The sequence below is a fragment of the Ambystoma mexicanum genome, chromosome 9, assembly GCF_040938575.1.
Source record: "Ambystoma mexicanum isolate Mex_15411 chromosome 9, UKY_AmexF1_1, whole genome shotgun sequence".
Taxonomy (NCBI): domain Eukaryota; kingdom Metazoa; phylum Chordata; class Amphibia; order Caudata; family Ambystomatidae; genus Ambystoma; species Ambystoma mexicanum.
This window is the reverse complement of record NC_090931.1, coordinates 1,426,221,694-1,426,247,033: the sequence shown is the minus strand read 5'-3', so window position 1 is coordinate 1,426,247,033 and position 25,340 is coordinate 1,426,221,694. Positions and strand designations below refer to the sequence as shown.

General features: G+C 46.9%; 1 protein-coding gene across 2 annotated transcripts in view; it reads left to right on the top strand.

Annotated features, from left to right (window-relative positions):
• Positions 1–25,340, top strand: part of TMBIM1 (transmembrane BAX inhibitor motif containing 1) — a 280,929-nt gene that overhangs the window by 154,771 nt on the left and 100,818 nt on the right. For both annotated transcript variants that reach the window (XM_069616828.1, XM_069616829.1), the window contains exons 3-4: positions 19,165–19,247; positions 20,973–21,037. In XM_069616828.1, the coding sequence (XP_069472929.1) occupies positions 19,165–19,247; positions 20,973–21,037 (148 nt within the window). The remainder of the gene's footprint in view (positions 1–19,164; positions 19,248–20,972; positions 21,038–25,340) is intronic.

Here is a 25,340-nt window from a genome sequence, read left to right as displayed (position 1 = left end):
CAACATTTTCAGCAAAGTTACTCCACTGAGGAACGCATACATGGCCTAGAAGGTCCCGTGCTGCATAGGACTAGGATGAGGCGGAGTACACCTCAGAGGAGAGAACTGCATGTTTGAAGCTCTTTTGAAGAGGGAATCGGGAACGTCTAGGCACCACACTGGCACGAGAGAGCATAGGTGCAGATGCCCAACACGAGAGATTGAGACGGCAAAGCAGAGGTGCAATCCCGTCCCGACACGAGAAAGCCACAGGGTAGACTCCCACAACAAAAAACGGAGACATCAATCCCATTAATGCCGAAGAGGACAAACTGAGCACGTTCCATCGCTGGAGAAGAGGCCGCCAAGGAACAAGACTCCCGAGGACGTGCCCCCTCGTAAAAGAATGTAACTGGGAGAACAGGAATAGCGGGAGAGCAAAGCGAGATCATTATATTGTGCAGATCATTCGTCCCAGTGAAAAGTCAGAGAGCCTTATCCTTGAACCAGCTGAACCTACGTTATTGGAAGAGAGAGGAGACAAAACAATCTCTGAAATGCCTGAACTTAAATACTCGGGAAGAGAAAAATGGACAATGAGAAGCTAAAGGTTAAAGTGGTAAAACAAAACCCTGGGAAAAGGGTATGACCCATTAGATAATTCATATCACAAGACGAGGATGTCGGAAAGAGTAGACCCTGTTAATCAGAAAATATACAAAAGGGGCCAAAGAAATAGGCCAGCAGAAGAAAGTAAGTTGAGTTATAATTCATCCAGATAGAAAGGGCACCTGAGTAACTGTATCTTTCTAAGATATGTCAAAGTAGCAAAAAAGAATATATATTATGGAAAAGAAACCCAAAAGGGAACTCTAGAGAAAAGGGGCGTATGCAAAATGTAACAGAAGATTTACAGAGCCTAATAAAGGAAGTCGCAAAAGACTGAGATTTTCATATCAGCAAACAACTCTACAGACTGGTATTAATGTATCCTCAAGGAAAAGGGAGTCATTCTCCAAATCTGTTAGTTTTCTGTGTGGTAGGGTCAGTTAGGATAGTATTGGACTACGGACTATTTGTTTTGGACATTGACGACTGACTGATGACGAGCACCTTAGTTGGAAATAGTCAGTGACCACCCATAGAAATGGGGAAAGTTGAGCTTTATCCTTTACGGCAATAAAAATTCTTAGATCATGTCCCCAAAGTGACTTGCCACACAGCCAAGTCTTTCCAGCGCTGGGGCTGCATTTACGATATGCACCGATGTTCCATAAACTGCATAACTCTGAGGATCCTATCCTAGTGGCACTGTAAACTGTAAATATAAGCCATACCCGAGTTAGGGCATGGTGGCCAGCAGCTCTATCAAGTATCCCAGCCATATTAAATTGATATCACATGCCTGTCCTATGGGCCCAGAATGGTTGTGTATTCATTCCAGATAAGGCTCCTCCTGCCCGGTGGCAGGACTGTATTCTTGGGTATTGCCTCTTTGATTCCTGTTCCCAGGTCAGCTTCCTGTGGAGTGGCCGTCTCTGGAGAAATGGTTTTACCTGCCCTTACGAAAGGAACAAAGGGAACACCCATTCATAAAGGGCTGAGCCTCACACCAGGGTGCTGCATTTCTAATGCCCTTTGATTCTATTGAGAAGTGAAGGTATGGGGTTAGTGTAGCCAGGGGGAGATCTGTACAGTTTGGGGGAGAGTCTGCCATCTTGTTTCTCTCTGCTTCTCTTTCCTGTCCCCTCCACCCACTGTAGCACAAAACACTTTGGGTGTGATATCAGAAGGGCAAAGTCCATTAACTTCAAGAGCCGATATAGGACCCCCAAAGCAAGCTAGCTTTAGTCCAATCAACTGTGGACTTTCAACTTTAAAAGATGGGGGTCTGGCACCACTTCTTTGAATCATCATTTGGACTCCAATTATGAAAGAAGATTTAACTGGACTTTACTAGGAGAGCAGTCCTTTCCAGAGTTCTCCAGTTGTGAGGTGAAGGCAGGTGTTTCAAGGCAGAGGCGAGCTCTAACCCCTAATCATCCCCAGGGGCCTTTATGGGTATACTCTGCTGCAGGACCAAGAATGCATCTCTGCCAGCCACCCTGTTGACTGGAACCCCCACTGTGGTGTTTCAGGACACCTGAAGGCGTGTGCCAGCCTCTCCTATGTTTGGGAACCCAAGAAAGTACTAAACTTGGCCCTTGAGACTCGGATTTGGGCTCCCAGCACCTGGAAGCCATAACAGCTGAGATCCCAGTATGCAAGGTCGATCTGCTGCTAGCTGTGATCCAATCATGTTCAACACCAAGCAAACCATTAGGATGCTTTGATGCTGCCTTTGGCGGTCATTGTTCTTCAAACCGCCGTTTGCTTGTTGAACTCTGTTCGCTGCCGCACCACCATAGGTAAAGTGTCTTGCTTTGGCTCAAAGCGACGAAGTACCGCTGTCTAGTATTGCTCAAGTCTCTGTCCAAAGCACCAGCCTTTTCATCACAGCTTCTGTAAGTCGATCAACCTCACCCCAGTGTCTCCCGAACCATGACGTCCAAGCCCCATGCATAGAATTGACTTGCCTACACATCCCAGTTACAAGCTCGACTGCTATCAATCCTTGACCACTGAACCTGGTGACTGCCGATCTGCTCAGCTCAAGTAGATGACTCATGACCGCAGCGACCTTCCGTTCGACCCCAACTTGATCCCCACATGCGGCTGGACAACCACAACTGCCGCATCTTCGGACCGAAGCAAACTCGCCATTGACTCTGAGTAGCCTGGTTCAACATCGTCGAACCACCATGACCTTTGCGCATAGGTATTGTCGACTAATTTCTGCCCAGACCCCCCCCCCCCCCGGTCCATTTTTGGGCCCTAGATACTGCAAAGGTAATTTTAATCCCTTTTGCAACCTCAAGAACATATAATTTGAACATTGTAGTCTTTTATTGCCCCCCCCACCCCTTGTTACCCGGAATGAGGCATCTATTGTATCTTTGCATATTCTGCGGATGGAGTGGGTTTTTACAGTGTTTTCTAGTTCATTATTATTATACAGGTGTGTTTCATTAAAGTATATATTTGTATAGACCCTTGATTGGACAGTCCTTTATTTTGGACTAGTCTACTTGGCTGTTTGGGTTGTTACTGAATCACATACACAGCTTTCATGATCGTGTAGCCTTCCCTCAGCCCATGTTGCCACAAAAGACGAAGGAGGTAAATCTATTAACTGTGCCTGTTTTACTATTATGATTATGTTGGCTTTTGGTTTGTAGAATTGAGGGCTGAATAGGTGCTTTAGCCTCTACACATCCTTGTACTCCTGCAGAGCAGAAGTCGATTTGTCAGTGTCCTGGGCAACAGCATGTAGCAGGTGTTATGAATCAGATGGTGTCCTCACTTCTTTCCCGGCAGAGACCTCTCCCCATGTGGCCAGGGGATGGCATCCACTTCCTGATCCTGACCCGTGGGCGGCTATATAAGGGAGGATCACATAGGGGAAGACAACCTCCAGGGGAGTAGCGGGGCACTATCGAACAAGGCATGGTATTCCCCTTCCTCTCTTGACGATACCCCACCCATACCCCATACCCTATGCCTTAATGTCATATTGTTAACTCCTCTCATCCACCTAGGAAGAATACTGAAGTCCTTTTCTCAAGTTCTCTATGGAAGTCCTCAAAATCTGACTTACCCTCTCAAACTCATAAACTCCTTTTCAGACTCTACCTACAAGCTGACGTGTCCGCAAAACCCATTGAAAACATTTACCCAGACTTTACATGTAAAACATTAAGAATGGACTTCCATTCCCATAACTCCAAGAATACTGGGACGAGGAAGTTGACCTGATTAATGCAGAGCAAAGAGGACCAAGAACACAGGCTGCGCTCTAGTTGTTGTGGGTACACACCACCGGGCTGCAGAAGTGCAGTGGAGCCTGCCTGCACACGGATGAAGAAAAGGAAAGCTGACCAAAAGGAAAAATGCGCTCCTGGGCATTTGCAGGTGTTCACAGGCAGCATTTAGCGTTTACCTTACCGAAGCTCAGCACGAAGCAGAGGAACCGTGAGAGGCAGAGAAGCCGAACGAAGGTGGCGAGACCGGAAGAAACACTAAACGACCACCACTGGCTTGCTGCAAGAAGAACCAAGTACACCAGCGAGAGCCGGTGAGCCCCCGAAAGGGAAGCAGGGCCACCTGGGCATATTAGCAGCCATGCCAAATCCGAATGACTGTAAAGGAAGCGAGTAACGTATATGGCAGGGAAAAAAATTGTGAGCATTTCTTTAAAGGAGAAAACGGAACAGAAGCAAGAGATATTCAAAGTTACGAGTGTATGCGATACACACATGAGAAAAGCCCTGGCAGGATACTATACTAGGCAGATACAGTATTGGATAAAGCAAATCTCAAGTTTGGAAGTGTGTGCAGAACCCACATGAGAAAAGCCCTGCTAGGAGAGTACATGAAGCAGTTGCAAGTGAGTACATTTAAGAATGTCCTGGCAGGAGAGTATACCGGGCAGTAGCAAGTGTGTGTGTGTGTGTGTGTATATATATATATATATATATATATATATATATATATATATATATATATATATATATATATATATATATATATATATATATATATATATATATATATATATATATATATATATATATATATATATATATATTCTGATGTTTTGTTAATGTGCTTAGAATCACATGCTGTGCATAGGTCCGACATCCAGTGGTCACTGCGGAGTATTGCATTTTGTTTTTCGTAGTCGAAAAGGGGACGTCGACAAGGCGTGTCTGAAACACTATCCCTATAGTGACGTGCTTTGTACCCACAATCCCTCACGCGTCGAGGTCCCTCTGATTGTTTTTTTCCGCCCAGCTTCTGGTCGCCTTTACACGGAGCTCCTCGAGAGACATTGCAGATTTCATTGCCTCGACCTTTGGTCGTTTTCCTATTTAATAGTACATATCGATCTCTCCCTCGACGCAGTTGAAGCTGTCTCCGCCGAGCAAGATCGACGGAGGGGATGAGCGGAGGAGATCCTTCGGCGTTACCGAACACGTGGCCTGGCCTCGCAGGCCTTACACAGTAGGGAGAGTGGGGTCGTGGGACATCTCTGGTTCTTTTGAGAATTCCTTTCCTTTTCCCCTTCCTTTCCCTTGGGGTGGTTATCACGACTTATTGCCTCGGCTATGGAGAGGACACCCTTTAGGTTTTGCCCGCTTTGCAGGGGCAAGTTTACTTGGAAAGACAAGCATTCACGGTGTAACCGCTGCTTGCCCCTCGATCACAAAGAGGAGGGTTGCACGGCGTGTCGGCTTCTCAAGCCAAAGACTCTAAAAGACCGTAGAGTCAAGAGGTGGGCGGCCTACGCTATGTCGAAGGCCGATGGTTCACCCGCCGCTGCTACTACCGACAGTGACGAGGAACGTGATAACACGACCTCCGCTACGGAGGTCCTAAACCCCTCTAAAGAGCGCTTGCGCTCTTCGTCGTCTGTCCCCGGCCCCGACGGGCTCGGCTCATGCCCTGCTTATGGGGATGAACACCCCGGCGACACTGACGCACACGATTCCACACATAAGCACACAACCCATGGCTCTTCTTTATCTAAGACGAAGAGAGCATCGGTGCCCAAGGAGACGCAGGTTCCACCGGCAACCTCCTCGGACCGTTCAGGTTCGAAGCCCCTCTCGCAACCGCAGCCGCGACTAGCGACTGGGCTTTCGGCACATAAGGGCGCCGCCCCCAAACCATCGGCCGACGTGCACCAGCAGAGAGCGCACGCCGCCGGAGAACGCTCAACACCCGTAATGTCGAAACCACAGCCCTCCGTTGACGAACGTGTCACAGAGCTTGGCGTGGATCGTGGTAGCCGACGCCCAGAAGCGTGCGCCGAAAGACACGTCAAGCGCTACGCAGAAGTCGAAAGACACGCCGAAAGGGCCCGGAGTAAGACAGGGAGGACCCCCTTCGGTCAGGGGGGCCCCCAACTCACCGGAAGGCTTTTCGGGGGAGCGACGGAACACTTTCCTCGACGTTACGGGAGAAGTCCAGCCGTTTTCAGCTAGACGACACTAATTTTCCCCTGCTAGACCGCTCAGGGGTACCCCATGAAACCATGGTAAGGCTCCATCTCTGCATGGAGAGAATGGAGAGGTTTATGAAAAACCAGAACCCTCCCACTCCCAAGAGAACAAGAGAAGGGCCTCAGGAGGACCCCAGGGCCAAATATCCGAGACTAGCCAGTCCTCAGCAGGACACAGCCTCAGACTTCCATAATGTGTATGACCTCACTGGTGAGGAACAATACTTGGAGGAGGTGGATGATTTTATAGACGATGAAGAGGGACGGAACCAAGAGGAAGGTCTGGAAGACAGCCCAGACAGTATAGAAGAAGGCTTCGGAGAATATCCTGAAGAAGGACCTTCTCATCCCTGGCGATCCCCTTCAGTATGTTCGGACACTGATGTCCTGAACCTAGATCCACCAGACATTTCACCTGTTACAAACACGTCTCCCATTGACGATCAGCCCACTTTCAATGCCCTGTTGCGCAGAGCAGCAGCACATTTCGAACTGGACACGGGGGAGATTTCTCCAGAAATAGACTTTGTGGAAAGAGTAATTAGGGAGAAACCCCCTGTCAGCCAGACTATTCCCCTCCTCGCTTCAGTGAAGAGAAGAATCACCCCTTCGCTATCCACACCCGCGCTAATCAGAGGAGTTAATCCAAGAATTGAAAAGCTTTTCACTCCTTCACCCTCAGACCCGCTGTACATCAGGGGACATTCCATTCCGGATTCCCTCGTAGTATCTAATACACGGAAGAGGGCAGGGGTGCCGCTGTCCACCAGCGAGGCACCACCTGACGAGGAGGGCAAAAGGTTATATGCTCTTGCAAAGAGAGTCACATCCTCGGCTGCCTTTTCAGCAAGAATTGCGAACAACAATTCTTTGCTAGCTAGCTATGCAGACGCGCAGTGGGCCAAACTGCGCAAGGACGCCGAGGACGCGCCGGAACCTCTACGTACACGCCTGCTATCAGCGATTACCGAAGGAAGACAGGTCAACCAGAGTATTGTAAAGAACTCTCTGGATGCTGCAGAGACAGCGGGAAGTTCCCTGGTTCAGGGAATACTCCTAAAACGCCATGTATGGCTGCGCAACTCATGGTTCAAACCGGAGACACAGGCGTCTTTAATAAATAAACCTGTTGAAGACTCTAACCTCTTCGGGAGAGTGGTGGATGAGGCTCTGGAGATGGCTAAGAAAGAGTTTGATACTATCAAGACTCTTGACCAGATCTCTAAGCCCACTACCAGACGCGGCTATGGCAACAAACGCTTTTTTCGTGGCCAACACCAACAGCAGAATCAGCAGCAACAGTACCCTGCCACCAATTACCAAACCAATAGTGGGCAGTACAGCCAAAGAGGCCAGCGCCGGGGCAAAGGGAGAGGTCGGGGGTCCACCCTCAGAGGCCCCCAACAACACCAAGTGACGCGAAGATTCGCGTCCCCTCCCATGCAACACCGGTCGGGGGCCGGATAACATCCTTTCTTCCAGCATGGGAGGGAATAACGTCAGACCGTTGGGTACTTTCCACCGTAGCCCACGGATACTGCATCGAATTCAACAGTTCCCCAACATACAGACCCCCGAGGGGAAGACGCATGACACCGGAACACCTTGCCATCCTTCTCCAAGAAGTACAACAACTGCTGGAAAAAGGAGCCATAGAGGTCGTGCCTCTATCTCAGGTAACGGAAGGTATTTATTCAGTGTACTTCCTTGTACCCAAAAAGGATCTAACCATGCGCCCTGTATTAGATCTGCGCCCAGCGAACAAGTTTATCAAACCTCAAAAGTTTCGTATGGTGACCTTACAGGAGGTGATCCCATTGCTATCACAAGGAGATTACATGACAACATTAGACATGAAAGATGCATACTTTGATATTTTAATGTTGCCGGCGCACAGAAAATACCTCAGGTTCATGATAGAGGGCAAACACTACCAGTTCAGAGTGCTACCCTTCGGCATAGCATCAGCACCAAGGGTATTCACGAAAGTACTGGCAGTGGCAGCGGCCCACCTGCGCAGGTTGTCCATCCCAGTTTACCCTTACCTCGACGACTGGCTCATAACAGGGGATTCTTACGAAACATGCTTCTCCAATACCCAGAAGACTGTAGACCTTTTGTTCCAGTTGGGCTTCTCCATCAACGAAAAGAAGTCCAGCCTAAACCCCAGCCAAATCAAACAATTCCTAGGGGCTCTAATTCAAACAAAGGACGGCCTCGTCTTCCCCTCCAACGAGAGGGTCAAAAACATGCTGTTTCAGATCCCTCAATATGTAACCGGTCGAGAGGTGACGGTACGCAAAGCAATGCGCTTGCTAGGCATGATGGCGTCGTGTATTTATTTGGTACCTCACGCGCGCCTGCGCATGCGCCCAATGCAAGAGTGGCTCAACAGCCAGTGGTGTCAGGCCAGCGGACTATGGGACGATCTAGTGGTGGTCTTGCAGGCCTTGGTTCTCTCGCTACGGTGGTGGACAAAGGAAAACCTGGAAAAAGGGAAACCCTTTGCCACACCCGCGGCGGAAGCCACTCTAACCACGGACGCATCCCTCACAGGATGGGGGGCTCACCTATCCCATCAAACTGCTCACGGAGTGTGGACTCCGAACGTAGCATCCAAACATATAAATCTACTGGAGCTACTAGCGGTGTTCAAGGCGCTGAAAGCCTTCCAGGAACACCTACAAGGCAAGACCGTGATGGTCCTTACAGACAGCACCACGGCCATGTACTACATCAACAAGCAGGGGGGCACCCACTCTCCAGGACTGTCCAAACTATATGGAAGTGGGCTCTCAAACAAAACATGTTCCTTCTGTCACAACATGTACCAGGGGAACTCAATCTGCTGGCAGACAAACTAAGCAGAGATTTCCCCCTGCCCGAAGAGCACGAATGGCGTCTGCACGAAGACATCGTCTTCACACAATGGGGTTTCCCAGAAATAGACCTGTTCGCAACCCTGGAGAACTCACAATGCCTAAGTTACGCCTCCAGGTACCCTCAGAACCAGTCCAAGGGGAACGGTCCGTCGATGCAATGGTCAGGGAAATTTGTTTACGCTTTTCCCCTCCGATTTCCCCTTCTCAACAAGGTGGTGCACAAGATGCACCAGGAACAAGTGACCATGATACTGGTGGCCCCTATGTGGGCCCGCCAGCCATGGTTCGCTCACTTGATGGAGATGTCTCTATCTCCCCCAGTGAAACTCCCCTGCCCGTACAACATGCTGTCACAAGACAAGGGCAGGACTCTGCATCCATGCCCCCAGAACATGAACTTAGCGGCCTGGCTCCTGAGGTCGTAGAGTTCGGCCATCTACAGCTTCCGCAGAGATGCATGGACATCCTCAGGGAAGCCAGAAAACCCAACACTCGACACTGCTATTCTAGCAAGTGGAAAAGATTTGTCATCTGGTGCAGAGGGAAAAGCATCAACCCGATTGGCTGCTCTCCCACACATATTGTTCTATACCCGACCCACTTATTGGATTCAGGTCTAGTGTTCAATTCCATTAAGGTCCACCTAGCGGCACTTTCTGCATACACCACTTCCCAGCTCAAAGTGTCGTGGTGGAAGATCCCTGTTATAAAGGCCTTCATGGAGGGAGTAAAAAGAATACACCCCCCGATAGCTGATCCAGCTCCCGGATGGGACCTTAACGTGGTACTTACCAGACTCATGGGCTCGCCTTTCGAACCCATGCACAAGGCATCTCTTAAACACCTCACTCTTAAGACTGCTTTTTTAATAGCTATCACCTCCATCAGGAGAGTAAGTGAACTACAGGCTCTTTCTGTTCTAGACCCCTTCGTTACAGTTCACAGAGATAAGGTGGTTCTACGCACACACCCAAGGTTTGCTCCGAAATTCATATCGAAATTCCACGTAAACCAGTCTATAGAACTACCAACGTTCTTTCAAAATCCTTCCAACTTGGGAGAAAAAAGTCTGCACACACTGGATGTGCGCAGAGCGGTCATGTTCTACATGGAAAGAACCAGACCACTGAGGAAGACTAGTCAGTTCTTCGTCTCGGTGGCAGCAGGAAGAGAAGGGGATGCAGTTTCAAAGTCCACTATTTCTAGATGGATTGTTCAATGCATCACTCTGTTATACTCTTGCTAAGAGAGAACTGCCCTTTAAGCCAAGAGCACACTCCACTCGAGGCACGGGGGCGTCCATAGCATTCATTGCAAATGTTCCCCTTGAGTCCATGTGCAAAGCGGCTACCTGGAGTTCTGTGCACACCTTTACAAAACACTACTGTCTAGATGCACACTCTAGATCTGACTCCCAGGTGGGACAGGCAGTATTAAGACATCTTTTCTCTACTGTTCCTTCTCATAACCCACCGCCAACTCCGGGTACTGCTCGCTAGTCTATGCACAGCATGTGATTCTAAGCAGATTAACAAACATCAGAAGAGAATGCATTACTTACCGTAAAAGCATTTCTGATGGTTGTATCTGCTTAGATTCACATGCGCCCACCCTTCCTCCCCGCTCGGATGGAAGGAACATAGACTTCCTTTTTATATCTCTCTTGTCTGTACTCACTCACATCTAGAAGGCTCCCTCAGGGCAGAACAAATACAAACAGAGGGACCTCGACGCGTGAGGGATTGTGGGTACAACGCACGTCACTATAGGGATAGTGTTTCAGACACGCCTTGTCGACGTCCCCTTTTCGACTACGAAAAACAAAATGCAATACTCCGCAGTGACCACTGGATGTCGGACCTATGCACAGCATGTGAATCTAAGCAGATACAACCATCAGAAATGCTTTTACGGTAAGTAATGCATTGTCATATATAAAGAAAGCCTTGGTAGGGAAGCACACCAGGCAAGGACAAACTGAAGAGTGTATAAGAAACGCATTACGTAAAAAGGGTCCTGAGAAGGATATATCGGGACTAGCAATTGGCTGTGTGAAACCAAAGAGAAGAGGAGTGAAAACGTACCCACAGTATCCTACCAAGATACAACCCCCCAGACACGTTGTTTTGTGTACTGGTTGTATTTGTTGAACAAGAAAAGAGAAATGAAAACCTGACACGGAAGCGCACCAGGTATCCTACCAAGAAACAAACTCATAGCCACATTGTTTTGTATGTGTACTGGTTGTACTGTCGATTCAGAAAAGAGGAACGAAAACCTGACGAGGAAGTACCCCAGAGGCAGACTGACAGCCAAGTTGTTTTGTTTAGCAGTTGTGTTGTGGATAAAGAGAAGAGAAGAGAAGAGAAGTGAAAGCCGGGCAGGAAAGTACACCAGGTATCTGAACAAGATAAAGACAAAGATCCAAGTTGTTTTGTGTACCAGTGGTGTTGTGAATCAAGGCAAAGTCAAGGAACGTATATCTTGGAACATATAATATGGGGAAGAGAAATCCAGGGGACCAAAACATCCCTCTGGAATAAGGGGCTCTATTCTTCTGGAAATGTTGTGTTGGAGTTATACATTTTCCTTTTTTTTTTTTTTGTTGAACATTTATAAATCACTGAAGGTCAAAGGCATTACCCATTCCACCTTGGAGTTTGTTTTGTTAGAATGTGAGAGCACTGAATAGTATTTTGGACACAGGACATCTTACTTTAGACATTTTGACATCCGACAGACCTTTCGTTTTGTTTGAGGTAGGGCAACCCATCATAGTGCAGGGACAGAGCAGCATTTTCCAAACCCCATTTAATTTAGAATAAATGTTTAGGGCCAAAACCATACGTTTCTGTGTGTCTCATTCATGGTTCCTCACACAGGCCTCGATCAGCAACAAAGATGTACGTAGGATTGTAAAAAAGGCAAGTCTTTATTATGTTGCAGGTTACAAGAAGATCGTGTTAGTAGGAGACAAAGGACAATCGCCATGTACATGATCCCATCCTGTCTGATCGAAGTTACTCCTGGAACCTACACACTTGCACGTTCCACCCGACATTCCACAAGCAGCTAGCATACTCTGGCAGTCCACAGGAGACCAATAGCTAGTGGCCTGGGTGGTGCAACGCTTGTGGGTCCCTTCCCTTTATACTCGCGTACACTCTAAAATAAGAATGACCTTTTAACCCATGCCGGGTCACGTGTATCTTGTGGACTTACCATTGCAACATAAGTGGCGACGAGTTTGTTTCTCCCATGCTGGATCTCATGTAGCACGATAGCTCATGTATGCTGCTTCCACCAATGCTCTGAGTCGTGTCGTGCCCAACTATAGGCATGATGTTCAGTGTTATCATGAATGTTTTGTTGGCCATGATGGGTCTTAAGTTTGCAATGTTTTTACACATGTATTGTCCACTTTTGAATTTTCTTGTCTACAGTTATACTGGAGTATTGGAGTGGGTGGTCCCCATTACTAATGTGTTACCCAAGCCAGGGACATGCATGTCAAGTTGGAAGCTACTAGCCAGCTATAAAGTCACACTCCCCCATGTATATACATAAGCAGCACACCATTTCTTAATCACCAGGAGTCCATTATCAGTGTCCAATCGCTCGTGGTGACTCCACCTTTTTGCACCCCGTCCAAACTATTGCAGGTAGTCTTAAGATATGGTTCTGGGTAGTGCCCTGCTGTTTCGTGTGTTCAGTCCATTTTATGGTTGCTGCCATTCCCGCGCTCTAAGGGTTGAACTAAGGATATGCTTAGGGTTTCCTGTTTACAGTATTTGTTTTTCCAAGTCTGGTGGCGTTTTTCCAAGGTTTCCAACAATTTTCAAAATCTGTATTCATTAGCGCATACCCATTTTGTTCCATCAAAGTGCAGACAAGTGTTTTTCCAGTGTAGATCAACATTGTAGCTTTGCTGCATATATACTATGCTTCATTCTGTTGAGTAAACCTCACAGGTTATTCTTGTTATCTTTGAATTCTTGGACACGTAGTCCTGAATTTAAAACCGAAAAGGAAACTACACATACAGAAATACAAACAATCAAAAAAGGGCTCCAGTTGCCTGACCTGGGGCATAAGAGCGCAAACTATTTTTGCAGTGAATCCCAAGACCTGCAGTAGCCAGCCTTTAAATGATGTAGAGACGAGGAAGGGGAAGGTTAATGGGAGGCAGGGGGTCAGAGGGTCGGAAGCAGATTTACCATTCTATACATTTTGAAAGCTGCATGCAGGACCAAACTTTAAATAAAACAATTGTGGAGAATTAAGCTTCTCATCAGACAAATTACAATGAAGGCTTTGGCAAAAGATTGTATATTTACTAAGTGGACAATGAAATAGCTTCTGGAACCATAAAAAAATCTCAGTATTTAATTTGATGGGAATTCGAGTCTAAATCAGACACAACTTTGCCATTCTTTAACTAAACTGTAGAATCACAGTTTACTGAAAAGGTTTTCGTTATGGGAGTAGAACTCGCCTCTCCTTGGTCCATTTCTCCAATAGAACGTGAACGGACTAGTATTTAATGGAGGATATTTGAAATGCAACTCGCCATTTGATCATGTAGCCCATTTGGATCTTATCTGACAAGTGGCTAAAAATGTTCAGTCTTGTGGTACAGAAAATAAATAATTATTAGGAACATATGTTTGGATCATATTCAGGTATGAAAATGTCCCCTTGATGGCTATACTGACATAGCACTGACATAGCACTGACCTTGCTATACAACAATTCCTGCATCAAGTTTAAAATGAAAAGCTGCCATCGAATGGACATTTTCAGATGAATGCCTAGATGGGAACATTGTTTCTGAGGGGGCAAAAATGTGATTAAATCATATGTTACTAAAATCCCATGTATGCTGTAATGCGGATGTGTGGCATCCATGTGCACACAGCATTTGTGTGTTGGGGATGTTTTACGGATATTTAATGTTGTATTGTGGATAGGTATATCCTTTTATGGATTCTGTCCTTCTAGGGGGGAGGGGGGGGGGGTTGTGGGTGTGTGTGTGTGTTTGTGTGTGTACGTACACACACACCAGTGTGGTTGCTGCATGCATTGTGTCTAAGTTGGGCACTCTTCTGCACTATTGCCTGTGTTTTCCGCTTTTGCAGGTGGTTTTCATTTTGGTATATAATGGCGTTGCTCCATTCTATGGGATGTTAAGCAATCATGTTTGCGTTCACTGGTGTTTTTTTTAAATTTATTTTAGCATCCTTGTGCATCAGCCCTCTACTTTCGTCTTATGATTGTGCATTAGGTGTATGTGTTTTGGGTGATTGGTATGGGTGTATGACTGCTTCTTTGTTTTTGGGCATGTGCTTTTCTTATTTTCCCTTTTTGATTATGTTGCCTCATTTATGATAAGAGGTGATGCCTCAGCGCATAGTCAACTTTCAGTGGGGCCTTTTTACCTACTTGATACAAAACAGTAATGAACTACATGCCATGGGGGCTGTCCTTTCCTTTTGGAGTCACTCAATTCTTGGTCTTCTTTCAGCCATTAGCTTGCCCTGACCTTCATGTAGTTGTGCAAGTCTGTGCCTCTTAGTGTTTCAGGTTCTTGGTTGTTACCTTACACTTGCATTGTTGCTTTCACATCTGCTTGCTACAGAGCAAGCAGGCATGCATGGTGGTTGTCCTTCCCTTCCAAAAGGCGGTCTGGTCTGTTTATGGTGCTGCTGTTAATTGTATTGTTGTCCTGCTCTGCTGAGAGGAACACACAGGTTTCAGAAGGTGTAAGCCCTGCTTGCTTGGTTCTATAATGTTTCCGGGTGGCAGCTAGCAGCAATTGAATGGGTGGTGGTTGGGGGTGGGGGGGGGGGGAGAGAGGGAGAGCGGGTGTGTGTTTGTTGGCCCAGCAGGCTTTCAACCAGTTGCATCTGAGGTGCACTTTAATCTGAAGTAGGAAAGGAACTTACTCTGATAGCGTAAAAGCGGTCATGGGACACTTAGCCTCCTGATGTACATGCAAGAGGAACTGGGCACTGGAAATCCCCTGCACCAAGAACAGAAGACCCAGTCATAGAGCAAAGTTCAACTGTTTTTATTACAAATTCAAATGACGGGGATTGTAGCATGAACATTGTAACATTCTCCCAGCTCACTCTGTGTCTAGATGGTTGTTGGCTGGTTTTGTTTGTGACTGACGTCACAACATGCAGTTGCATCCTCAAAAACCTAACGGGCAATGGGATAGGTTGGTAGGGTTAACTATTTACACATTTCTATAGGTGTTAGTGCATCCATTGGGTAACCATATCTGGTGGCTCCTCTTGAGGCCACCTCTAAATACAAAGTTGCAGGTTTATGAAGAATGGTTGGCCGATGTAACGCTGTATAAACTCATTGGGGCAGGTTATTAGAGATTGGACAAACGGGGTCGCCTTAGCCTTGGACGGGTACCAGTCCCAATGCAACACTCCAGGTAATGAGAACGAGTCAGAAGATGCTGTGCGTTACCAAGAAGTTACCTTTCCCCGATCTCCTGTGCCGTGAGACGGAACATTTGTCTTTGAAACGGTCTTACGTTTGTTTCTTCCTGTATTCAGTCCAATGGGAACAGTAATCTCTACCTAGCTCAAAGGAATAGGCCTGGTCTACCTTGCTTGGGTTACGTGTGTACGGACCTGTAAATAGCTCTCCTTTGTCTGCAATTATGAGGAGTTTATCTGGAACCTTCCTTATCCCTGTGTCCTTGGCTATATGTGCGCAGTGATTGAACTGGAAACCTGCCCCGTCAGGTTCAACTGGAACAGTCTGTTGGCTTTCTCTGCGTGTCAAACTCTGGAAGCTTCTCCATTTCACTCCAATGTACCTATGTCATCCGTCTTTAGTTGTGTTTAAGCTTCAGCAAGCTGTTCATATGTATACTTAAGCATCTTGTGGTTTCATGCTCCGCAAAAAGGGGTATATGTACATGTCGGTCCTCTAGCTATAGGAGTAATGAGCATATCCTTCATGTATCTGCAGTAACCAAAAGTTTGTTTAGCTTTGTGCATGGATTCATATATGCTTCATGTTACACGCATCTGTCGTGTCAGTCGTGACGTCCTTGAACCGGTGTGGCTGGAGTCAGTCAACTTGCTCTATAGACTGTAGGCTTGTCTCTTCTGTAACGTCATCGGGTATGGCCTAAATGGTTGTCTGAGTTAATAGCGTCTCTCACACCTGTGATACATCATTGATGAAGGGAATGAGGGGGGGGGGTCACGAGAGATGTGCATTTCTCGGTCAACGGGTTGTGAGCGGGATAGGTGCAGTGCGGGCAATGTTTAGGTCACCCTCTTAAATAAAATGGACCCACTCATATACCCTGCTTCCCTGTGGAGGCACCCCCACCCCCAAATGGTGTTACACGCAGATGGTTGTTATGCACATTACAGAAGAGCATCCACTCTTAAGCATCCTAGCAGGCCATTGTTACACTGGAGCGTGATCACTGGCAAATAGGGGGCGGAGCCATCCTCCTAAGTGATAGCAACAGGTTAGGTTGCCTCCTTCCTCATGTGCTAAACTTGCATTGTGATCCTTATTATTGGGGTATTCATTGAGCGCGGCCCTGACTTCGGGAAGCAACGGAGCACTTTGTAATCATAGGGGGAAGAACATGGTGAAGGAAGAGGAGAAACGACAGAGTGGCGAGGTAACCGGGGAGGGTGGGCAGTTTGTTAGCAAGGGATCTACAAGCAATCGTGAAACATTAGGGAGCAGATCACGCTGTCTCAGGTAGGGTGTGGGGAGAGGAAGGTTTGTGGATTTAGGCGATGATATGCAGAGAAAAAAACTCCCATGCTGTTGACTTTTGCACCACCACAGGTCCTGGCCACTCCAGCCTGTTCCCATTGTACCCGAACCATGCCTGACCTATGCTCAAAGGTTTTCCTTTGTAAGCTATATGACGTACAAACCCTTTCTGGTACATCTTTCCTATTTAAGGTATAAGGGAGCTGATCTAACAGTCCCCTGGAAGTTGCAACAACATCTGAACCCAAAATAGGTTTCCTCAAGGGGTCCTTAAGAAGGATTCCCTTAGATCTAGAAGGGCCTCTATGGTTCCTCACCACCTCTCTTTAAAGAGCAGGTTGGGTCTCGGGTATCCTGGTTGGAGGGTCAGAGGTCAAGCCAAGTACAGGCTTCTTCCTCTTCTTCTGAGATCTGGTTTTACCTGGTGGAGGAGTTTCTTTCCTAACACTAGGTTTTCATTTGGAGTCTTCATGCCCCTGTCTACCAATATGGATACCCTTCTTTCAAAATGTTCGTCTGGCCTTTAGGTAAGAGGATGGCTATGCTGATCACCCATGGAATTGTGGGTAAATGGATGCAGAAGAGTGAGTGGTTACTGCAGGGGGAATCATTTGATGGGTGTTTGGTATATCTCAAGACTGAACCCTGCTATCTCGTGTGCACAGTTGTTGCACTATAAAGATGTATGACTGTAAATATGGGATGCCATTTCCTGGAAAAGGCTTTGTTCATTGTAGCTGCAGTGCTTGCCCCTTGCCACCCACTGTCCATTCACAGTCCTTGTACGGGATTCCCTGGTCTGTCTTTCGTATACCAGTGCGATGTGGGCTGCAGACACTCTCCTTTTTCTGTTATTTGGCCAAACTGTCCAGCCATACAAGACACCGCAACACACACTCGTATAGGCCTAACCAGCAAGCTGAAACCTTACTTTGTAATTGTGTTTGCAATTCTAACATAAAATGCTAATGTGGGGGGGGGGAAACGTGCATGATGAGGTCTAGTCCGGAAATATAATCCTGTAGAGGTTTCATTCATAAATATATAGATGAAATGAATTGGAGGGAGGCGGTGCCATACGCCGATAAACATGCCTGCTGAGAAGTGTTAAACCATAATTGGACTTATGTGGTCTCAGTCAATGTTCTTTAATGTTACCTACTACTATTAGGGTTGCCAGATGACTTCGGGTCAGGAGGGATGACCTGGTCCTGTGCTGGGCTTTTACTTCTCCATCAGTTGCCTGCTGGGATTTGTAGTGTTGGGTTCACTTCAATTGAACAAAATCGAATGAAGTGAATCGAAGGTAAAATCCACAGCCCAGGAGTGGAGTAAGGGTGTACCTCATGATATGGAGTTACTTGGCAACCCTACCTATGGTAGCATGCCAGCCAGAGCTTTACCTTCATTTTTCCCCACCGTGCGGTAGGACTGATCCGTGACCCACAGGCAGCATGGTGGAGTAGAAGCGCCCAAGAGCATGGCTTCCTCTTCTCGCGTTACTTTTGGGGTTTGCAAGCAGGTTGTTGCATCTCCCTCGGGTTCGAAATTGAGGGTAGTTGGGAGCAATTTAGCTCCTGCCCATCGCCCAGAAGAGCCTGGTTGTCTTAAGATGAACAGTTCCCAGGAGCTACTTTTGGCTGCCCAGGCCACTGATGCCGACCAACACAACTATGTGAATTTAACTCTGTGCATTTGGGGCAATCTCTTTAAATAAACATTAGGACACGTCTAAATGACATTTAAAGCATGAGGGGTCTTAAATAATTACGAGGACCATATGGGGTCGAAACACGTGTTGCCATAGGGTCATTTAAACAGTAAACCACTTTTTGAAACACAAATAATAGTATTGGACTCAAATTGAACTTTTTATTAGTGCACAGGTGCATGATTAGGGGTGACCTATTTTATAATAAGGAATTATAGGTTTGCCTTTTATGTGGATGGTAGATTTGCATAACACTATGTGCTAGGAGTAGCTCCGGGTGACTGGTTAATGCTGGACACCCAGGAGCTGCTTTTGGCTCCTGCGTATCCAGTCTTACTTTTGAGCCCTGCTCCCTGAGACTAACCATGTTGTTGAAACACACGAAACACTTGGTAATATATGATCCATGCGGGTAACCCAGACGATGGCTGCCAACCATTGCAGACATAGACTCAGCACCTCGGAGCAGTGTAGGGCTACAACATTAACACAGAGGCACAAGGCCTTCTTACTATGGAGGTTGTATCACAACTCGCTGCGAGGAATCTCACTAGGACTTTTTCATAATACCTGTGTTGCTGTTTGCTTGACATGGTGGACCTCTTTATCATTATTATTAGGTTATTTAGTGAGCGAGGACCTAGCTTCAGGGAGCAACTGAGTCTTTTAGTGTGATGCTGTCTTTCGCCCAGTTCATTTGCTAACTTTTCTCTCCCCAGGTGGCGAAGATGGTGGATACGGCGGGAATGTTGAGTTTGGATCCTGGGATGATTTATCTGTCCGGCACACGTTTATCCGGAAGGTAAGCACTCACAGCTGTCTCAAAATATGGCGGCTCATGTGAGCAACATAGTTTACTCTCTGCTCCTTCATAGGGTGTTTCTGTATGATTAAAGCTTGGCATAAAACACTTAAAATATGCATGTGTTTATTACATTTACCCAGTTTTTTTACAGAACTATGGTTCCCACAATGAGACCACCCCATGAACCACGCTTCATTGGCTCGCTTAGGAACTCGCTCTCCTATGATAGGTTATTTTTTATTTTTATAATGCGCTTAATACCCAGAGGTTTCTAAGCGCTGAGCCAGGGATCGAACCTGTGTTGCTCTGTGTCATCATGCTTCCAAGGCGAGCATGTTGCTCCTGAGCTATCCTCCCTCCTAGTGGCACATATGTATTATTGCAACTCCTGCCGCTGGGTCAGTGGGCTTACGCAGGGTTGTACTACAGATCCTGCAGGGTTTTCAGGATATACCTCAGTATTCATGAGGAAAAATGTGCATACTTTTAGAATCATTGTATGTATGCAGATTTATCTCATGAATATTTGAGGGGTATCCCGAAAACCCGACATGGATCTGGCCTTTGAGACCTGGAGTTGGACAACCCTGGGCCTAAAGCGTCCACAAGGGATCATTATTTGACCTAATGGTGCCAGCCTGGAATCCAGGAAGGTCCATTCAGCCTTTACCCTTCAGAGATCGATAAAAGTTGTGAGTTGGGTAACAGTAAAATATGTCTCTCTTGCCCCAAGGTACAGTTGTTGGGTGTACATGCAATCTACAAATTCACTGGGTATGTTCACTTTGGCTTATCCAAGTATAAAGAGAGTTGCAGAGGTTCTAGGACTATACAAAACCAGTTCTATTGCATTGAAATGTGAGGGAACATTGGGGCCCAGACTTGCTCTCTTGATTGGCTCCCAGTGCAGAAAGGATTCCGTTTTAGGTTCCCTGTATTGTATACAGAGCATACCTTGGGGTCCGTTCCAAATTCTTGGTGGCAAAATGTTATTCTGGATCTGTGCAGTTTGGCTTCATGTGGCAGTTGTATGGTAATGGTCCAGGCATTGAAAACACCATGTTTCCTCTGTGTTCTGGGACCCTCTTTGTGGAACTGTCTTCCCATAGAGTGATGATTCTGACACTGTATGACATTCTGAATGGTTGATGTGGCCATTCCCATAATTACAGAAGTCATGGCTATTTGAAATGATCTGATACCTTACAGGTGAATAAGCCCAATGGTAAACCTATCCCCAATAGTGGACTTCCATACTTCCCAAAAAAGGCACCTCCTCTCAGAGTACCCCAGTTTTCAGTAATCTGCTCCCCGATTCCCGCCCATGTTCTTTTACATTGTGTACATACTACATATGGCAATCCTGTACTGTAGGTAAATTATCCATAAATTCAATCCTGCTCCTTGTATATGTTCATCTTGTCTTGTCAGTGTTGCCCTCACTTGCTGTTCTATTGCCTACTTGCTACCGCTAATGCATCCACCACTTCTGCTTCGTACTGATGTAATGTGCCCTGCACTGCGACTGCCCAGCCAGCCGATACGTTCTCATGTAGTGTGTTGTCAAAACGATCCTTGTTTATCAGAATAAACAAATACATTATCAAAATGTACAGAAAGAGAGAACCTGGTGTGATGTTCAGGATGATGATGAGGTGGTGAACATTGATAGCTTTTCAGAGAAGGGTGTGTGTGGGCTAACAATGTCGTCTTTTCTTCCAGGTGTACATGATTATAAGTGTTCAGTTGTTGGTGACCGTAGCTGTGGTTGCAGTTTTCACCTTTGTGTAAGTATATCCAAAAGAAAACCTCTGAAGGGCAGAAGCTACTAAATTGTTTTGGTTTAAATTAAACCTTTACAATTTCATTAAGTTAAAATCAACAGTACATCTAAAATTACAATACATTATAAATCATTATTTAGAAATACATTAAATATCTTAAAATTCACCTACGATTTTACATCTCAAAGAAAATTTAAAATCATTTACGATTCATTGTATCACGTATATCAAATTTTGAATTAATATACTTAAGTTACTGAGCAATAAAAAAGAACAAGTTACTCTCTTACCTGGTAACGTTCTTTCGATGGGATGGTCCGATGTATTCCATATCTGACCGTAATCACCACAGCTCTGCTGCTTCGGAAAATCTTTCGGTGTCTGCGTCGATATGGTGTCCTCGAGGGCCTCCGTCGTGCCGACGTCACCGGATGTTATAAGTAGGACGCACGACACCCGTAGCCTCAGTTCCGTTTTTTTTCAGAGATCTCAGCGTGCCTCGATTCTACTGAATCCTGTTCTTTCGGTTCTTCAAACCCTGTTTCTTCATTGCTATTGTATGATGTCTTCGGCTTCTTCCACCCCGCGGTCTGGATTTAAGAAGTGTCTGGTGTGCGGGTCCAAGATGACGCTAACGGATACGCACAACGCTTGCCTCTGGTGCCTCGGGGAGGACCATGATACGGATGACTGTGTCGACTGCCAATCGCTCACATCAAAGGCCTTGTGGGAGCGTAAGAAGAAGCGGTCGGTCAGTAAGGTGGCCAAGCCCCGGAAGTCACGTTTGTTAGGAAAGATTTCATAATTGTATGTAATTTTCCCTCCATGTGGCAACCCCCAAACTTTTTGCTGTTTTACACCCTGATCTAGACTTTGCCAGAGAAGCGCAGCCTTCCGCCGCACTCCTCTGGGCTTTCGCTCAATTTTTATGGGGAAACTGACATGCCCTTAAGACAGTCAGTACTGTTAGACTTTGTTTCCCTTAGTCCTATCCTCATGTGCTAGCTTTTGTGCAACATGAAACAAGAGTTCACCAAAACTTACATTACCGCTCTCTTGGGTCTCTAGTCATTCCAAAGGCCCTAGAAACTCTCGCTGGACTTATTATGAACTGTGCAAGTGTGTCATGGACGGGACTGGTGGCAGCTATCGTTTCTCTTGTGTTTTGAACCCTTTTTCGCCATGTTATCCGCGCTTACCGCATTTGGCACAAATGAGTGGCCTGGCTCCAAAATGGCCATGCCACAAGGTTCTTTGTCCTGTCCGCTGACCGTCTTGCCCCTTCACTATCCCCCAGGTCGAGCCGACCCGGGGCAGTTCTTATTTGGTTATGCACTTTCCTGCGAAACGCAAGGCTTTCACAGGCTTCTGCATGCCTTGTGTGTGCCTCCAGGATGTGGGTTGGGACACCCTTGACCCTCAATCTTGCTACGCAGAATCTAAACGGTGTCGACATGTCCTGATCATCGCAGCTGACCTGATCATCGCAGCTGAACCTGCCAGCAACGTGAACTGAACAGGAGTAGTCTGGATCTGCCGGCGTAGGGCTCGGACTTCCTCCTAGTTAGGTGTATTTCGGATGTCGAACTGGGTCTAATGATTGCTTGCACTGCCTGTTTTCCTCCCCATCTAGGTGGTTTACATATTATGTGCTCCTAACTCCTTAGACCCCTCGGTCTTGTATATATATTGTATTGATTGTGATGTGTTGGTTTACTTTAGTATTATTGTGATTCTTTGCTATGGTCGATGTTACAAAGGCCTTGTAATAAATGTGTCTATATTTTTAATATAACACCTGTCTGGAGGAATTTGTAAGTGTCCTTGCTTTGTGTGCTCGTTGAGGTCTTTCCGTCACCCTCACCCCTCTTGACTTAGTCTTGACCGCCGCCATCGCTACCCTGATTGGCCTGGCTTGTCCAGAGGTTACCCTGTTCCAAGAAACTAGGCTGGCCTTCTGAACCTCTGCCGCTCCAGGTCAGAGTTCAGAAATCCATCTTAACAGTGTTCCACTGGTCTTTTGACGGACGATTCGAGGGGAACTCTCTACATCGTCATCGTGAGTCCGGGGGTTCTCGGTCTGGGAGTCAGTCCAGCCATTCCTCTGCTTCTTCGAGGCACTCCAGGAAGCGCCGTCACAGGTCGCCTTCCCCGTCTTCTTCCGAGGACTCAGCCCGTCGGTGGGTTGCTTGTCCCAACAGGCATTCCCTCCTGAGGAATGGGATTCCTTCCGAAAGGAGATGTTGGCGATTTTATTTTTCAATCACAGGGCTCCGGTCCGTCCGCGCCGTCTGAGGACGCCAGTCGTGGCCGTTCTAGAGACATCCGCTCGTCTTCGGGCTCGAGCAGTCGTCGCGACTATCGGGTGCCTCTGAGGTCCCGGTCGGACAAGGATGGTCGCTCTAGACATGCTCGTTCCAGGTCCCCGTCCTCGACACCCTAGAGACATGTGACAAGGTGTCTTAACAATAGTCTTAAGTGACTAGTAACTAAGGCTCCTATTACAACTTTACACTTGCACAGGGACATGAATGGACAAATCCTCAGTGCAGAATGGTGAATATGGTTGTAAAAAAGGAGAGGAATGGTAAACAAAAGTAGTGGTACACCGCTCCCGACCGTTCCCACCGATTTCAATCACTGCTCTACTCCCTCCTCCTTCAACACCACTACTCCCCCTACCACCACTACTCCTGCCCTCAATCACTTTTCTCCCCTGCACTAATCAAACACCCTTTTTTTCACTCCATAACATTTGCTTCGCAATCGCTTCTTACACTACCATATCTATCCACTCTCCACACAACCACTTTCACTTACACTGCAGAACTACTTTCACTTCTTAGACAATACCTCGCCTGTGCCATGACTTGCTTCCACCCTTCACCGTTGCTTCCTTCCTTTTACTGTTCTCTTTGTCACGTCATCCTCCACCTCTGATCTCACAGTAAAATCCACACTTCCAGCTTATATCTCTTTGTCTCCCTGTATTGGGCGCCTCTCCCTAGCCAATCTGGCCCGGTCTGACCCACTGTGTGTGTGCACGAGTGTTTTGCGAAAAGTCATAATTGAGGGGTGGGCAGGGGGGTAAGCCACACCCACTTCCCCTCACGAACTTTGGAAGGTTGCATGGTCGTGTTTCACGCCACGTCTCTTGGCGTTGGGTGGTGCGTTCTCTCTTCAGTCCCCAGGGGTTTAGGCGGGTGGGGGGGACTTCTGGTTGTTGCAAGCTCGTCCCCGTTTCTGGGGAGCTCTTAAAGGTCTGCAGTGGTGCTGTGTTGGGACACAGGTTCTCTATTCCCTCGTTGCAGCTTTTTTGTAACCAGTCTATATAGGCTTGTGGAATCTGGACTTCGTTTTTTTCTTTGCAACTGTTCTCGTCATAGTTGACAGGTCGTTCAGGACTCCTCTCTGCATTATGGTCCATTTGCTCAAACCTCTATTTTCTGAAAAACACGAGAAGAATGGCGAGCAACTGTTTGAGGCAGGGCATGAGCAATTAGTGGTGTGCACAAACATTTTGGCACAGGTGGGCATGAATTGGGGCCCTATTCGTTCACCTCTGTGGGTTCCATGTGTTAATATCCCCGCAAAAATATTGCGATACAAACATATCGCCATATTTTTGCGGCGATAATGACCCATGGACCCTGTGGGGGACACCCCTGCATTATTTTAATGTGCGGTGGAAACACCCGCTCTGACAAATTATCCCCCCCCAAAAATATTGCCCATGGCGAGACAAACGGCCATATGTACGGCGATATTTTTGGTGGGGATAATTTGTAGGGATACCCCTCTGTGGTAGGACTGACTCTGGTTTTCACCTTGGTAGGCCTCCCACCCCCAGCGGGGAGGGGATCCCAATCTCCCTTTGCCAAGTCCAGGCTACTGGCCTCTCCACGCATTGCATCGCTGCAAACAGTGTATGAAGGGGAGGTCTCTTGCAAGTGGATAGAATCCATTCCTTACGGACCTTCCCAAAAATAAATTATGAAGTTAACGGCAGAATCTCGGGTATATGATACAGTTGTACAGGAGTTTCTCTCCTAATAGAAACCGAGGAGCGGATGAGTAGGCAATGGAGTGTAGTGGGGAGCAGGAACGGCTCGTATTGTCGTCTGTAAATGAGGAGCACACTACACACTTTCCCTTCTCAAACAGATGAGTGGGATAATTTCTACAGCTTTTCCTGTGAGTAGATTGCTACTTGCTGCTTGTCTTTGATTCCGAAGAGGCAAGAAAGCACCAAGATTATATCTGACTTTTAAAGAGGAGTGTTTCGCGCAATCCTCAATCGCAGGTC